At 37.0% G+C, this 17,070-nt stretch overlaps 2 protein-coding genes across 2 annotated transcripts; one reads left to right on the forward strand and one right to left on the reverse strand.

The window, feature by feature from the left end:
• Nucleotides 1–5,541: 5,541 nt before the first annotated feature.
• Nucleotides 5,542–9,125, reverse strand: LOC141486655 (probable cytochrome P450 6a13). Its single transcript, XM_074185027.1, has 4 exons — nt 8,771–9,125; nt 7,421–7,654; nt 6,836–7,087; nt 5,542–5,828 (listed from the first exon to the last, which is right to left on the reverse strand). The coding sequence occupies exons 1-4, from the start codon at nt 9,108–9,110 to the stop codon at nt 5,659–5,661; spliced, it is 996 nt and encodes a 331-aa protein (XP_074041128.1). The 5' UTR covers nt 9,111–9,125; the 3' UTR covers nt 5,542–5,658.
• A 2,439-nt stretch (nt 9,126–11,564) lies between these two features.
• Nucleotides 11,565–16,450, forward strand: LOC141486654 (uncharacterized). Its single transcript, XM_074185024.1, has 4 exons — nt 11,565–11,887; nt 11,941–12,261; nt 12,791–13,092; nt 15,999–16,450. Exons 1-4 carry the CDS (start codon nt 11,786–11,788, stop codon nt 16,306–16,308), a joined length of 1,035 nt encoding a protein of 344 aa, XP_074041125.1. The 5' UTR covers nt 11,565–11,785; the 3' UTR covers nt 16,309–16,450.
• Nucleotides 16,451–17,070: the final 620 nt, after the last annotated feature.

The raw sequence follows: 17,070 nt of genomic DNA on the forward strand, positions 1-17,070 counted from the left end.
AAGTCAGATGATAAGAAGCATATGTGATTTCACTTCTGACGATATAATCTAGTACTTAATTGTTTAAGAGTAATTCAACGAAAATGAATAACGAGATTATGAATATAAGGGGTTTCCAAAGTTCAATGGATTTTAAAGATTAATTATTGTCTACTATGAAATTGCTGTATCTTATCGTAACCACCTTTTTCTACTTCTCCATTAAAATACAAGGTGTCATTCTGAGAATTTCTTCCCCAAAAAACGGTATGAAAGAGGGCGTTTACAATTAACATCTTCAACCATCATTCACATTTGAACAAATACAGTTCCAATATAAGGTATACTTGCCTTTTGCCTTGGCTTTATAATAAATATTTGCTACATCATTCTCCTTCTGGAATATCCCTTGAGTGGGGTGGCTGCAAGTTTCCCCATGGTATGTTAGGTGGTAGATATGGGACACCTTTTCGATCCCAATACTGAAAACTCCTTTTGATATAAACAAAGAGTACAGCAGATAAAGCTACGAGTACGCCAAATAAATCCAGAAGTAAGTTGTCAGTGAAAAAAACCATGATTGTTCTGAAATTCAAAAATGAATATTCAGTCTAACGCATCACAACGGAATAATAATAGTAAGGATATTCAACAATTGGAAAAGAAATAATAATAATAATTTATGTAATGAGAATGTTATGCGAGAAGTAATGTGTTGCAAATGAATTAAGTTGCATTGCAAAAGGTAAACCTTCAGCTTGAGCTGCTCAACTGCAAGCTAGACATTAGACATTTATAAACATACGAGTATACACAAATATAGAATTTTGAATGATCAACTAATTTTCCTTTATTTTCAGTATTTCAATTTTAATATAAGTTACAAAAAGGATTTGGAGCTTTATAACTCCTGTTCAATTATATGTGAGCGCTTTCGACAGCTGGTCGGGCTGAGTAGAGCCTTGATGATGACAGCAAGACCAGCTGTCGAAAGCGCTCGCAAATAATTGAATAGGAGTTATAAAGCTTCAAATCCTTTTTGTGAATTATATGAATATTAAAATACAAATATATAAGTACATACATAAGAAACACATAATCACAAAAGGAATAATAATTTTCTGAAACAGATTCAAATTTATTTATCACAGTGAAGCGTATTAAAAGAAACGAATGATTTTTAAAAGTAATAAATATTTTTTACATCAACATATCTATGGATTTGGAGGTAGGGGATTTGAAGAACCCCTGACTTAGTTTCCCGTTTGAAAAGTTTTGAGTTCAGGATATTTTTTTTCATTTTTTTGTAAAGCATTATGAAGTTTTGGACCTAAGTAAAGAAAACTTCTTTGCAGTGTTTTTTTATGAAATATAATTGTCGAACATCTGAGATTTACGACTCATTAAAAATTTGTTCAGTTGGGTGAGTATATGGTTTTATAAAAATGACTTTGGGAATCATTTTCAGAATTTTTTCCAGGTGTTTGAGAAACGTTTTATTGGCGCACCCCAAGCAATGATTCCATAGTTGCGATCAGCGCATAATATAATATTTTCATTTGGCCTTTGGTAGGTATTTTGGAATAGTGTTTCAACCTCTATAGAATACTTCACAGTTTCTTCTCTACGTAATTTATTTTTACTTTCCATTTCGAGTTACAATCTAGGTGAATTCCTAAGTATCTGCAAATGTCTGCCCTTTCAAAACTAACAACTTCAATAGTTTGTTTGATCTTTATAGTGTTTCAACCTCTATAGAATACTTCACAGTTTCTTCTCTACGTAATTTATTTTTACTTTCCATTTCGAGTTACAATCTAGGTGAATTCCTAAGTATCTGCAAATATCTGCCCTTTCAAAACTAACAACTTCAATAGTTTGTTTGATCTTTATGGTGTCAAAATTGGGCAAATTTTTGGAGTAAGAAGTGAAGGGGGAGTGAAGTATGTTTTGTCTGTATTTACTGTTAGTAGCTGCCCGTCAAACTATTCAAGGATAGTTCCGAAGTCCCAGTCTACTAGAGTTTTCAATTCTTCCCAACTTTTGGCTTTGTAGAGAACTGATGTGTCATCAGCAAAGCTCATCACATTTCCCTCTACATTTAATTTGAATAGGTCGTTCAAATATAGGTATGTTATAGAGTATAGGTCCAAGGACGGTACCTTGTGGAACACCTAATTCAATTATTCGGGTAGGGCTCATACAGTCTTCGATTTTAGTACATTGTTCACGGTTACTTAGGCAACTCTTGATTCCTAATTGAAAAAACGTGTGCTAACACATATCTTCAAACAATATACGATACGTCAAAACCATATTTCTTTAGGAAACCCTTTCGTCTGAAAACTAGCATAGGTCATCCTCCTTTCCATTCAACTTTTTCTTTTTAGGTAGCAACGATTTTTGGAATAATTGGGGCGTGTCGAAGGCATAGAATCTCAATTATCAATATGGTAGAAACTGTAACAAAATTACAGCGAACATTTACAATTACTGATAAATACTAAGAAATTAGTAAAAATTATATGAATCTACAGCTGAAATTTTGCCCCGCCCCATGTTTTTCGGTTAATTATTTTAATGGAAAATGCACAATTCGAAACATTGGTATTAATAAATTTGGTAATTCAGGGAGCAAATAGCAACAAATTCAAATATGCCTGATACGAATCTGCAACGCAACCATATTAGTTCATTCCGGTGGTGATATTACTGCATTGAAGCTTCATGGTGGCTGGAAATTCAATTCGGTGGCGGAAGGCTACATTACAATACAATATTGAACTCTGATGAGACTAGCAATTATGACATAAATGTAAGGATTTCTCCTCCTTCCAGATCAGTGACCTGGAATAAATGGTTAAAACTGCACAAGAAAGCGGATAACATCTGTTATGTTCAATATAAGTAAGAATAGATTGTTCATGGTTTTTTGATATTCATGGTAATACTCGAAGTAATACCATTAACTACAATTCTGTACAATTTTTTTAAAGAATACGAGTAATTACTATTATTGTGTTCAACACGAATATAAATAAAGTATTCATAGTTCTTCATTATTTATCGATTGTAAAAAAATAGCGTATGCACCCCTCATGTGATGGTTATTAATACCCCTGCATAAACCATTAATACTTTGTGTGATCATAACACAATCGTTGAATAATATACTATTTTCTCAACAAAAGTGTTTAGAAAATATTTGATTTGTTTCTCTCCCGCACTGTACATTTTTTTAAATATTTTCAGAGTTTTGCAAGGGGTAAATGAAACCTTTAGGATCAGCGTTTGACGAAGGGCTATTAAATTTAGTCAAATAACCAGAACGATGGATTAATTACTCAAACAACTAATTCAAAAAAAGGAAATCGTAGACTCACGGTTCTGATACAAACACCACACAAAATGGCAAACGGTTAACTGTGAGGAATGAACAAATGCCTATATATATATATATATATATATATATATATATAATATATATATATATATATATATATATATATATATATATAACGTTCTATCAATGCCGATAAAAATTTTACCGTGTTTCAGAGTCATTATCTACAATCAAGGTTACATGATAAGTATCTACAAACAATGATTCATGATGATATCAGATTGATTTTTCTCATAACAACATTTCTCAGAAAACACTTATGCGATATCAACTCATTTACTATCTTCTGGTGATGACTCTGTTATTATACCTGTATTGTCATGTGCAGAGTTTTGCTTCTGGGGTTGCACGGTCTATTTGCTTTCGTGAAGATCAGATACCACTGTGGAGTCCCAGGGAGTTTACCAAGTGTCAAGGCTGTGACAAGACTTACATCGGCCAGACCAACAGGAGAATCAACATACGTAAAGATGAACACAAACTAGCAGAGAAGGGAAAAGTTACCACGTCTTCTCTCTTCCAACACGTGTTGGCGACACGACGCAATATCAATTACGAAAACACTAAAATACTAGCAAGTAATAGAAACTTTCACTCTCGAACAATCAGAGGCTACAATCAGACAGTAGTATGAACAAGGGGATGATGCGGAAAGATTACCAACAACATGGAGATCCGTTTTGTCTCTTCACTCCGTATATTTCATAACTTAGCCCTATTAGCCTTGAACAGACAACGTGTTACCTCAGGGCTAGTACTAGAGTGCCACCAAGATTTAGCCAAAGCCTCGGTAGATACTAACATTATCCTAAGGTGGGTTAAAGGGCGCGACAGGAGTAAAGGTAATCGCATTGCCGACTCTTTAGCCAAGAAAGCGGCTGGGCTAAGAATTTTAGGAGCCAGTGGCACCTACGTCCTGATGACTTCGACAATTGCGGAACTAGCCAAAGGTTACACCCATGCTCAATCCCTTAAGAGATGGGATGGAAGCAAAGGATCACCCTGGGCAATGACCAGAAAAAATTGACGCTTAACAGTAGGATATCTGACTGGTCACTATCAACTTAGGAAACACCTCCATAATATGGGGCTAGTGGACACATATCTTTGCAGGATGTGTGAACAGGAAGATGAGACTGTCAGGCATGTCCTTTGTGAGTCCCCAGAGTTATTGTTAATAAGAGAGTGTGTGTTCGGCGAGTCTTGGCCTACACCTGCCGATATAAAGGGGATAAGGATATAAAGGAGATGTCTCCTGTCCACGGGATGGACGATGACCTAGGAGGACAACTCCTCGGGAGGATGTACAATGGATCACATGTAGCCTAAGAGCTATGGGCTTACACTCACCCTCCCTACTCTACAGATACAGATATACAATTGTTGTTTATGAAAACCGTTGTTTATTAACGACTCTCTTTACGACAAATACTGATAATTCTCATTGTGAGGGATTGCCACAAATTTCATTTGCTAGTTCTGTTCACTGTCGTATTAAAAATCACTTGCGATTTCGTGAAACAATAACAATTCAATCACCTTAATGGGTTACAGACGTAAACTGTAAATTATCATGCATTTGCATACATAACCTAAAATAGTATTTTATGTCAATGTCATGTCAATTCACATGCACCTCTCAATTAAATGAACACGTTGTGGAATATGCAACACTGTTCCGTCACAGCGATATTAACACGTTTTTTTAAAAAGTGTACCACGTAAATGAAATCAAATCAGCCTAACTGTTCGGCAGATTTAATAAAAATTCTATACGTATGAGTCGCTACACCACCAGTGTATAGGCTTCTTGGTTCAGGTACGCAGCACGCCGTACCTCCCAGTGTTGCCGGATCATACTCACCATCACCTTTTTTGCTATTTTTGGCATCGTACAAGAAATGGATTCCTCGAGTACCAATAATGTTTGTGCTATTAAAAGATGAAGAATGGAAACACCATTTTATTTATACCTTACCATTTTTAGCGGGTTCATTTGTATATAAATGCGTGCATTTCCATTCTGCCCTTATTAAAAGTAGTAATGAAAGTATTGTTATATTCTGTTACAGAGTTAAAGGTAGTTGTGAGGAAATACACAATGATCTCACAATGATCTTTGTTCATTTGGTAATTGGGAATATGAATAGAGAAAAACATTTTTTCATATATATGTTTTATTCTGGTACAAAAGGTTCGAATGAAAAAAATCTCAATAATAGTAACCCAATAATAAAAACACCTTTAAAACCTGATTGTGCGAATTCTGTGTTACATTATTTCGCAATTCTCTCCAGGTTCAGCCACATCCCTCCTTCTGTTGTGGGAATAAATGAGTTGACGGCAATTTTCAGAGGTAATTTAGTTTTGCTACTGAGTTTCACTCTGAAATTCTTGAGAATACTAACGAGACCAACTTTAGACTGCATCACACCGAATCTCAACCCTGAAATGTTATGTCATGAAAGATATATTTGTCATGGTATTGATTATAGATCAGATAGCAAAGTAATTCATCATTTGGGTGAAGAATAACCTACGTATATATTCTTGTGATGCACTGTTTGGAACTACTTCGGAAGCCAGACTATTCCTATGGACATGTTGGAGGATCTGTGATCCAAACAAATCCATTTATTACATGTAATGATTTCCAGAGGATTGCCCATGCAAAAATTAGTTGCCAGGTGGTCGAGACCTTCACAGCAAACAGTTCAGATGAAGATATTTGGACTGCATTTATTTGGTTGAGTTTGAATTGGTGACGAGATCTCATGAAGGAAGTGACTCCGACCATTCCATCTATATATGGACAGATTTGACAAACTTTGGAGGAACTGAGGAAACTGCGAATAGGAATAGATTGACTATAAACTAGATGCCAGGCCATACAGGTATCATAGGCAACAAAAAATCTGACGACTGTGCCAGACACTCCATATAAAAGTCCTGAACCAGCTGTGGGTTACGGAACACCAGATTGGAAAATGAGTTTGTGAGAAACATGAGGAGTTCTGGAAAAACTTACACCGACACACATGGGATAACCTTTATAAAAAGAGAGCCCAAGAAAATAACTGAATAACTGCTTCAACATAGAAGGGATCTGCTCAGAATGATCACAGGGTTACCACTAGACACTGTTGACTAAGTTCACACCTGAACAAGATAGGGCTGTACAACGAACACCTTAGCTGCAGGCAATGCAAGAACGGTACATAGACAACTTGTCATAACTAATAGGAACGTGAGGCTTTGGATCACAAGAGGCAAACAATGAAAGTACAACCCTAATTGCATGCGGAACAAAATATGTTATATATCCAGCAAGATTCCTGTACAGGTCAGACGGTATCACTGAAAATGTCCAGTTGAACAAAGTCCTCATTCGACTTCTGGTCAAGAAAACTGAACTATGGTGCAACCTGCTTTGAAGCCAATTATAAACCTTACCTATACATATCCTGGGTCCCTCGCCGAAAGGAATATGAGCGTAAGGATGCCTTCCTTGAATGTTTTCCTCGCTGAATCTGTCGGGGTCGAAAACTTCAGGATTTTCATAATACTCTGGATCGTAATGGATTGCTTTGATAGGAATGAAAACTCTAACGCCTTTTTCTATAATAACATCCGAATCAGGTATTCGGTAGTCTTTCAGGCATCGTCTGGTGACTATCGGAAGAGCTGGATACATTCTCAAAGTCTCTAAAATCAAAAATTTACTGTAGATTTATTTGAGTAACATTTTATTGTGTGAGATTTTCAATAATTTGTTGAATCGGACTTCAGATTCAAAAAACTAGTCCTATGTTCTTTCAGCCTTTGGAAAAATGTCCTCCCTGTTTGACCAATATAAAGTGTTGGGTCTTTACCATTACTAAAGTTGATAATGAACATGATTTATCAATTTTACATTACATGTGACTTTTGAATATTTTGAAAGTATTGAAAAGCTGAGTTACTTGTGAAACAACACGAGTTGACACAAAAGCCCGTTTTGAAAATTTAGCTGAAAGTAATATTGTTTGTCCAACTTACCATCGATTACCTGTCCCATATACTTCAACTCATTCAGGGCATCATACGTGATTTGGTTGTTGTGTTTTTCCAACACAGAGTTTATTTCGCTCCTAACTTTCTCTTGAATTACGGGATGAGTAGCTAACTGATACAGTGCGAAAGTCATTGTGGTTGAACTCGTTTCGAATCCGGCAATGAAAAAAACAAAACTCTGGGCAACGATTTCGTCCATTGTTAAGCTAGTTCCATCGCCTGAAGAAAAAGAAATGTTGAGTTGGTCTATTTGTAAAGCATAGGCCTGAAGCGAAGTCAATTAATTGTCGAATCACCACACAGGGTGGAAGATTTGACCAGTCGAGCAGGGATAGGGTAGTTTGCGATCCAATTTCTTTGGATAAGAATCAACACGTCTTTCAGAAAAATTATTAGCGAAAGGGTATGATCCAAGGGCTTCCTCTTAAGCATTAAAATCGACCAAGACACCAAGAAAATATGCAAGACACACCAAGAAGGCTTTCTCTACTTGTTACTAGCTTTATAGACAGAGTAGAACGTCTACTCAGAAAATTTGAGATAAAAATCAATAACAATAAAACACCAAAGATGGAAAAGATGACCTATCCAGTCAATGTGTATATTCGAATCTAAAAAGATCAGTTAATAAAAGGGTACAATAGCGACGGCTCCATGGCAAATTCAGTATTACACCCCGCCATGAAAAAATTAATGGACCTGAATCATAAATTCAGGGAGAGACATATACAAAGAGAAAAAACCATCCATAATCTTGAATATTCCAACCGCAGACAACCAACAGCAATCTTCAGAGTCGGCAAACGAATCTACTACGATAACTTTCCAATTTTAAATCAAGCACTGCTCCCAGATACAAACATCAGAACAGTAACACTCTTCTTGACGTGACTTTCACCAAAGAAGATGGAGTCTCAAATGTGATTGATGAAGAGCATTTGTGGTGTTTGAGAGCAGAATTCAATTTTCAAATTGGAATACAAGATGATCGAAATACAAGTAAATTCACCTTCAATTTTGTCATTAAGCAGGACTACTGAATGTGTTTGGACTGAAGTCAGGAAAAAATCCTACTATGGAACAAATAAAATTAAAAAAAAAACAAAACTGAGTAAATTTGAATCGATATACTATACTTTAGGATATAAAAGGGGTGAGAAATTTGGCGGGGAAGATATAGAGGAAATGTTACAGTTTCAAACTTTTTGAATCAACCCCACCATCTCTCAAGCACCAGTTTGTTGTACTGATACGTTTTAAAAAATTCAACATTCCTAGCATTCATTCGACTATACAAATCAATTTGCCATAAAGTAAATGAAATAATAACGTCACCTGTATGTTCGTTAGTTTTGTTCTTAATGTCAATCAACATCTGAAGAAAATCTGGTCTAGTAACGCCTTCCTTCTCCCTATATCTCACAGTGTCTTCAACAACCTTCGTGTAGAAATCTTCCACTTCTTTTTCGGTTAATCGCATTCTCAACATCTTGGATACATCGGGAAATGCCATCATGAAAGCTATCTTCAAACTGCGAATCCTATCTGTCTGAAATACTCGTTGGCCCAATTGGGTGAACGGGGTATTTGGTTCTTTGAAGGTATTACAGTCTAAGCCGAAAGCACAGGAGCCGATTATGTCGGTGGTATAACAAGCTGGAAAAGTACAGTTCATGATGGTGTGACTGGCCCCTCCAGAAATAATAATAATCAAGTTTTTCCCCGTCGATGGATCGGTAGACGTGGCGAAATTGAATGGCCAGCCTGTTCTTGCAATTTGACTCCACTCGATTTTTTTTGTGGGACAATTTAAAATAAAAAATTCACAAGGGGAAACCAAGGAATATTTTGAGCTTAAAACACCGCATCGGGAGATGAACGGTTTCCATATGCTTTAGACTGTTATCATTTCAAATATTGTTGAAATTTATCCGTTACTTTAGGACCGCACTGTATATAAAGTGCGGTATTCAAGGTGGTCTAGTCATTTTCATAATATTAAATCATTTCTAGAAATTTCTGTAGAATTATCTATGTAAAGTTTTAATATTCGGTCACGATGATGCATTACTAGGCCTTGAGAGTGAAGTAAAACTATGTTTTGATGGGCTCTCAGCAAACACAATTATGTAAAATTGACATGAATGTTACATAACTGATAATACGTGTTATGTAACTATGTTATGTCCGTCACAAATATAACCTGATTTTTACGTAACATTATTGTCATTATTTTACATATATTTTATATGATTTCAGTGAGTAAATACAAACAAATATAACACTAGCTCGCAGAAAAACTTGGAATCATTAACTGGAAAAAGCATCCTTTAATAACTAAAACTTCCTGACCAAACTTTGTCTCCATAGTTTTTTTGGTGAAAAATACTCATCAACAAAAAAACAAATCTCAACGTATCAAGTGATAAGAATGTCTCAAAAACTCTAGCCTCTCCCACAGAACATCACACAGACCAACATATAAATTGAAAACTCAGAGAGATTCTCATTTGTTAAAAAGTCAAGTACGTCTGTACTTGAAGTAACAACTTTACGTAGGAGTTAAGTGGAATCTAATATACCATATTGACGTAAGTTTTTACGTATTAACTACGACTACGACATGTTCATATAAATTATTTATGTAAATATGGGGTGAAAGTATCATTTCATAGTTCTGAAATAATCAACAGACAAATATTATTAGTTGCTCAAAATGTAGAAATAATCAAAACGTTCAAAGTTCGAATTGTCTTTTCATTTTGTTTAGGAAACCGTTCCTGGCCGCCCATGGTGGATCTGATATGATATGATAATAGATCAGAAAAGAGTTCGGGGATGCTCCAGCTGCTGCGAACAATGTTAAAAACACGTCGTTCTTTTGTTGTTCGAAAGGATAATCGCAGTCGACGCGTTTATCCGGAAAATCGGAACGTATGTATGAATGCGGTCGAGGCAGAGGGTTGTTAATGACGCTTCAGTGGACCCCGGCCCATTAATAAAATTCATAATGAGAGATCAAATTATGCTTTAAATAGGCGATATGAATAATGGTACGTTCCGTTTGTTATTAATGTTTATCTAGTTAATCCACACACATACTACGTATCGCGTTCCTATTAGTTGTGTTAGGGAAAGAAGGGAAGTGAAATCAACTGTTGAAAGGAAAACAGTTCTTTTTACTTCACTACAACTTTATCACTTCAATCCCAATTAAGAGAAACTGCTCGAATATTCAATTATTTTTGGTTTAGAGATACTTGGAAACAATTCATTTATCGACAATATTTAAAAAATTAATATTTCAAGTTATCTACATTACATTTTAACTAGTACCAAACTACTCATTTACTCCTATTAATTCCTAGTAATTCTTGAGTCATGAGAATCTTCTATCTTCATTCACAAAGAAGTGATGTCAAAATGACGTAATTCAACATTGTAGGACATATGTTGAAAACTTCGCATGACTCGAAAATTTGGCTGCAGAAACACATCCGCTTTGTAAATAGCTGTCAGTTTTATGTCAACTCCTAATGATACATGATACCAAACGCCTCAGAGTACTCTGAGCCAAACGCCAATAGATTACGCATGAATGGCGACAAATTACGATAATCGGTGACATCTAGCATTGGTAGTGTGAACTACTATAGCAGTGAATAACAATTATGGACTGATTTCGATTATTTCATACAAAGAATGCTCCTAATAGATGAAACCATTTCTATTGATTCATATATGTAAGACACCTGGTAAAATATATGCGATTCAGGATTAGATTTCATTTGCTTCGGAAAAAATCAGGGCATTTGCTAGTAATCCCATAAATGAAATTACTGAATATGACAACTGACAAATACATTGATGAACTGAAAAAATTATATAGTTCACAGGAAAACCACGTCACTAATTTGATAAAACTCAAAATAACACTTTTCCAAATAAACATAGCTGCTTAGGAAATACTTCTCTAAATTTTCAGAATACATGTAGCTATTTTGTTAGTGACAGAATAAGAAACTGCACTGTCCTTTCGACGTGTAGAATCGTTGGATAACGATTTTTTAGATTAGATTTAATTAGGTGGTTACGCCAGTAACCAGGCTGGATGTAGACGGACTAGAGGAGGTCGTAAGTTCCACAATAGTTATGAACATGTTTTTAAAAGAAAATCAAAATGCGTAAAAAGTATTATGGGGATTATGTAACCCAGTTACATTATCGTCGGACCTGGATAATAGTCTTAGGTAGCGAGCCCAATAATCTAAAAAGAGGAGGATTCAATAAGGTTATGATATTTTAAATGTTTTGTTTTTACCTTCTGTAGAGCTAATAATATTAGTAGTAATGAAAAATATCTGCATATTATGCTTGAAAAAAACTGTCGCAAAAAAATGTGCGGAGTCAAAACTCTTCATAGAGCTCTTAGACGTACTTTTGTTGAACCCAGTAAGATAAAAGTGAATCATTTTTTTGCATTATCAAAATGTGTTGATTTGTAGTGGTGGAACATTTCACAAACCCCTATGTTATGCTACAGCTGCAGCATGAAGATTGCCAAAGCATTCGGCTTCAAAGCAAACTGTGCGTACACTGAAGATTTGCTAGCGCCTCACATAAAAACTAAGAACGAATCGAAGTTAGATTTGCGAACTGCTTATTTGAGAATGAAGAAATGTGAAGAAAAACCCCAATCTGCCAAAGGATTTTATAATATATGCTGCCTCTGCATCAACTTGATAAATGGTTCCTTCACATTCTTGATAGATCTGCTCAAAGACCATCACTTTCAAGATAAATTCAAGAAATATATTCCAGAAGTGGTATGTCATGTTCCTTATTTTACAATATTATGACCGACTGTTCAATATTGATTTATTGCCTGTCACAAAAGTGATGCAGCAATGATCCAAATGATCTACCTTGGTACAATACACAATCATATATTTAAACATCAACTATGTTGAAAGCTTTAAACTTCCCGAAAAATAGATAGAAACTACTTTTATCTTTTTCATACAAACAGTACATCTGGCGATGTGGTAAACACAAGAAGAAACAGGGCCAAAATTTCATTTTTCTAAGAAAAGTCATTTTTTATGAATAATATTGCTTCAACATATATTATCAAGATACTCCAGTTGGATTTTATGCTAAAATAAATGTTTCCTCTTAATATGTGCAGCAGTGCATATTCAATAGGCTTTGTCAGTGATTAGAATCAATTTAGGTTTATATTATCTAGTGGTAACGCCAACTGTGTGAAAGAATTACTCATCGGAAAAAGTGTCCCAGTTTTGGTGTGGAAAAAGTGTTTCTGTTGGCATTTCCTCAGTTTTTTTTAAATTTCAGGGTCTGAAAAATATTGAAGATCCTGTCATCTGCCAGCAATGTAATGACAACCTCAGGGATTTCATAGAATTTGTTTCGTCTTGTATGGCTACCAGTAATGTAATAAAAAAATTTCGAGAAAAGAGAAAAATCAAAGATGGTGCTGAAATTGACTTAGGAAGAGTACTTGAAGAAGTTGTGCATGATAATGTGAGTCAAATTATAATAAAAGAAGCAATCGTGGAGATAAACGATGAAATTGGTTCAGGCTTGCTATCGAGAGAGGAATGTGATAAAAAATCTGAAGAAATTGAAATAGAAAGGTAACTCATTGTTCCTAATGATATTTATTGAATAACGGGGTTCTTTGGATGTACTAGAAAAAATGGGAACTTCATGAGTTAACGTGAATTGGATATTTTGTACATGAAACTTAACGAGAATTCAATTAATGAGACCCTATGGCAATCTAATACCGATCTCGATATGTTATAATCATTGTCAACTAAAATTACCTATGTGTTAATGCATCTAAATCTAATGTCATGCTTTTTGGCGAGAAATCGTTAATCTGGCCTGATGAATATTGTAATAGATGGAACAGAACTTCCCTTGAAAGGAGTTACAAAAAACTTCTTATATCTTGACAACAGCTCCAGAATGCATGCATTAGGCTCTTTGCGGGAATGAGGAAAACGAGAACATATTTCACATCTGTTCAGGGATGTGGGTTGGTTGAATATGGAATCCAGAACTCCCCAAAACAAAAAAACCCTTTTATCTTTTCGAAAAAAGAAGCCATTCCAACTTGAGATTAAGGACACATTTAACAATACCACAACATAATACCTCTATTTTGTCCATTATATTCGACACCTGTCGGATATAATCCAAAGCCCTTCGTGGTATAAGCCAGGGTAGTAGTTGTTTTCTGTTGGTTGGTGTCAGTCCATTAACCTACAGTGTAGACGAGTAGAGACTGGCCTGAACAAATTGTTTTTGTATATAATTGAAAAAATATATATTTTATACTGTTTGCACTGTTTTTGATAACATACTGTTTCTTTTGTTCTTACGGTTGGATGGAAGAGTAATCTCTGCGATGATTTATCATACGCAGATATTGAAGCCTGCCATTTGATTGGTTGTAATTGTATGAACCATCAATAAGAGCTATTATTATTATTTTTTTAACCGTAGTTTGCTCTGGTCAGGTCCTATCCTCCGAAGCCCCGATACATTCGGGAGAGCGCGTCGACATTATGAACCAATGACCGCTCCCCACACCGTGGGGTAAGTGATCATTGGGTCCGAGAATCATGTGCCCTGAGCAAGCACAGTGAGCCAAGAATGACAGCCTTCTGCATCTGTGTGGCTAAGATTTCTGCCTTAATGCAGCAAGCAGGTATGATGTTATGATTCGAGAGTAAAGAGGGCATCATTTCACCAAGGAGTCCAATAATCAGGACAACCATCTTGACAGAGTGGTCTGGATAGAGTCTGCGGAGTTCGAAGAGAAACTCTCGATATTTTATCCGTTTCTCCTCCTCTTTTCGGACGATATTCGTCTCGCCAGGAGCTGAAATCTTCACGATAAATAATATCGTCTTGCTCTGGTGGTCGAGGAGGACTACATCAGACTTATTAGCTTGTATGAGCCTGAGGGTGGGGAACGAATAGTTCCAATAAATTCGGCACTTCTCATTCCCCACAACGGATTCAATATCCCCCGGAGCGCAGGGCAACAACGGTGTCTCGTCAATACCGTAAGAGTGCCGTAGATGGTAATATAGCACTCTTAGGGCCGCGTTATGTCGATGGATATAGGCCGAGATCGCATATGCTGGACATGCTGATAGCAAGCGCATTAGGGTCTCGGGTGCCTCGCGGCAAGCCCTGCACCTTGTGTCAGGAACCTCTATACCCATCACGCGACTGCGGTAGACTAAGGTGTTGAAGACACCATCCTGGCAAGCCATGATGAACCCCCTCAGTTTCCGACTTCAACCCACTCGACCTGAGGAAAGCGAAAGTCAGGCGCTTTGATAAGCCAAGGTCTTCAATATTATTGAAGAAGCCCATGCAGCTTTTTGCTGAACGGGTTCCAACTCGGTGACAGAGTTGTGGTCACCTCGTTCAGTGCCAAAAACTTGATCGAGTTCATCAGCAACTCAGGCAGCTGCCCTGAAGAGAAATGCTCCAATTCCTGCTCTCTCATGGTCACATACCTAGAAGGGGATCCGAACTCCTGACGACTTTACAGGCTATATCCAGTACCATTCTGTCATGTAGACACTACAAACTCAAAAGACCACGGCCTCCCTGTTGTCGGGGGAAGTACAACCGTGGAACGGACGATTTGGGATGCAAACTCCTATAAAGATGCATCATTTTTCGGGTCTTTACGTCGAGTTGATACAGTTCCTCCCGAGTTCACTTCACTACTCCAAACGAGTAGAGTAAGATTGGAACGGCAAGCATATTTGTTGCAGCAACTTTGTTCTTCCTCGACAGTTCCGAGTGTGTGCTGATATTTGCCGCAGGGAGAGAGATTTCTTCACTGCTGTTACCTCTTGTGAGTGGCATTGTTCCACTCTGAGGTAAGTAAGCTCTCTGTTGAAAGCTTCGAACTGCACTAGGGCTGGAGTGTCTAAGTTGAGTGGCTGCGGGTGTTCATAGATATCCTTCCAGAAGGATTCCACCTGATCAGCGTCGGCGGATTATCCAAAACACGTGGAGGCTCTTGAATAAGTGACAAGGTTTCTCGCGGAACTCGAGAATACTTCTCACTCGCCTCACTAGTGACTTCTTAGCAGCTACTAGCATTCGTATCCTATCAAGGCAGTGCTGTTCAGTGGTCAGAAGCACGCCTTGACTTAAAGTGTGATGGATACGTCGTAGTTTGGCGGCTATTCGCCGCACTGCGGGCGTGAAAGGCCTGTTGGCCGCCCTGTACTCCATCACACATTGGATACGAGACGCGTGTTGCCTCGCCGACGTGATCTTAGCCTCCATCTTGTGTACACGCAGTTCAATCTTCCGAATCGCAAGGCCGGGATTTCGTTCTTCCGATTGAACAACGCTATACACGGCGGTGTTGATTTGGCAAATGTCAGCCTCTTCTGTTTTGTCATTACTGATGTTGGAAAAATATATTGTTTAGTTTCGAATTTTTTGATGGAAGTAATTTGAAGTCCAGTTGCGTTGATGATTTGTTTTATTTTTTTAGCGATCCGTTGCCAAGTGACTGCGAAGAAAGCATAGACAAAATCAATAAAAATTCAGTCACGCAAGCCCCAACCAAAAGGCATCTGGGAACAGAGCAAAAAAAATTAAAGGCAACGGTAAAAGTGACACTAGCCAAGAAGGTGAAAAACCTTTCAAGTGTCAATACTGTGACTTCAAAACAGCAGATAAATTCAGAGTTGGGAAACATGTACGAAGAAAACATTCGGATCTCCACTGTGTCTCTAAGTACTCTTGCGATAAATGTGACTACCAGACCACAAAGAGGTATTATCTCACACGGCATTCCCTGAGACACAAAGACTCCTCCGAGGTCAAAATATATCGCTGCAACGAATGCACTTATGAAACAAGGTACAAAGACTGTTTGAGGGGGCATCGTTTGACGCACCTCAGTGAAGACCAGCTGAAAATCCATCGCTGTGACCGTTGCAGTTTCACTACAAAGTACAAGGGAGGTCTGACCCAGCATAAGAAAACCCATGAAGATCTATCATCTGTGAAAACGTACAAGTGCGGAGTCGGAACGTGCACCTACCGAACCTTAGAAAAGAGCTACTTGAACAAGCATATCAAAAGACACGGAAAGCCCCCAGAACTGGAGACTCTTTACTGTCTGAAGTGCGATTATCAAACGAAGTACAAGAAGCATATGAGGGATCACGTGCTGGTTCACGTTGGGAAATATGAAATTCTCAACTGCAAGTTGTGTAAATTCAAAACAAAGTGGAAGGATAATTTACAAACCCACATGTTGAGAAAGCATGGATAGACTCGTGGGGAGTGAAGGACCTGAGAAATTTCGTTTAATTACTTTGAAAACTGTAGATTCCTGAGTCGTTTTATAATTTTTTTTTCACGGATATTATCGTACGTAATGAATTATACTATGTACTACAAGAATTTGTACAAATTTTATTTGGGTGGTATTTCATTATTTATTGTTTTTCCAATATTTTGTTGATTTTTTATTCTGAATATACTTGTATGTTGTTGCAATTGGACTTTCATTTACCTGAACATTATTAAAGTAAACTTTTACTCACTTTCACCTG

The sequence above is a fragment of the Leptinotarsa decemlineata genome, unplaced genomic scaffold (assembly GCF_025532065.1).
Source record: "Leptinotarsa decemlineata unplaced genomic scaffold, Ldec_3_MD MMD2_tig00026361_RagTag_RagTag, whole genome shotgun sequence".
NCBI classification, from domain to species: Eukaryota; Metazoa; Arthropoda; class Insecta; order Coleoptera; family Chrysomelidae; genus Leptinotarsa; species Leptinotarsa decemlineata.

Excerpts from the sequence above, each read along its gene's own strand:
- LOC141486655 (XM_074185027.1), bottom strand. The coding sequence starts at position 9,110 with ATGAACTGTACTTTTCCAGCTTGTTATACCACCGACATAATCGGCTCC. Across the intron at positions 7,655-8,770 it reads CAAAACTAACGAACATACAG|GCGATGGAACTAGCTTAACA; the intron begins GTGACGTTATTA and ends CTTTTTCTTCAG. Across the intron at positions 5,829-6,835 it reads GGGACCCAGGATATGTATAG|GGTTGAGATTCGGTGTGATG; the intron begins GTAAGGTTTATA and ends ATAACATTTCAG.
- LOC141486654 (XM_074185024.1), top strand. The coding sequence starts at position 11,786 with ATGAAAAATATCTGCATATTATGCTTGAAAAAAACTGTCGCAAAAAAA. Across the intron at positions 11,888-11,940 it reads ACGTACTTTTGTTGAACCCA|TGGTGGAACATTTCACAAAC; the intron begins GTAAGATAAAAG and ends GTTGATTTGTAG. Across the intron at positions 13,093-15,998 it reads GAAGAAATTGAAATAGAAAG|CGATCCGTTGCCAAGTGACT; the intron begins GTAACTCATTGT and ends TTATTTTTTTAG.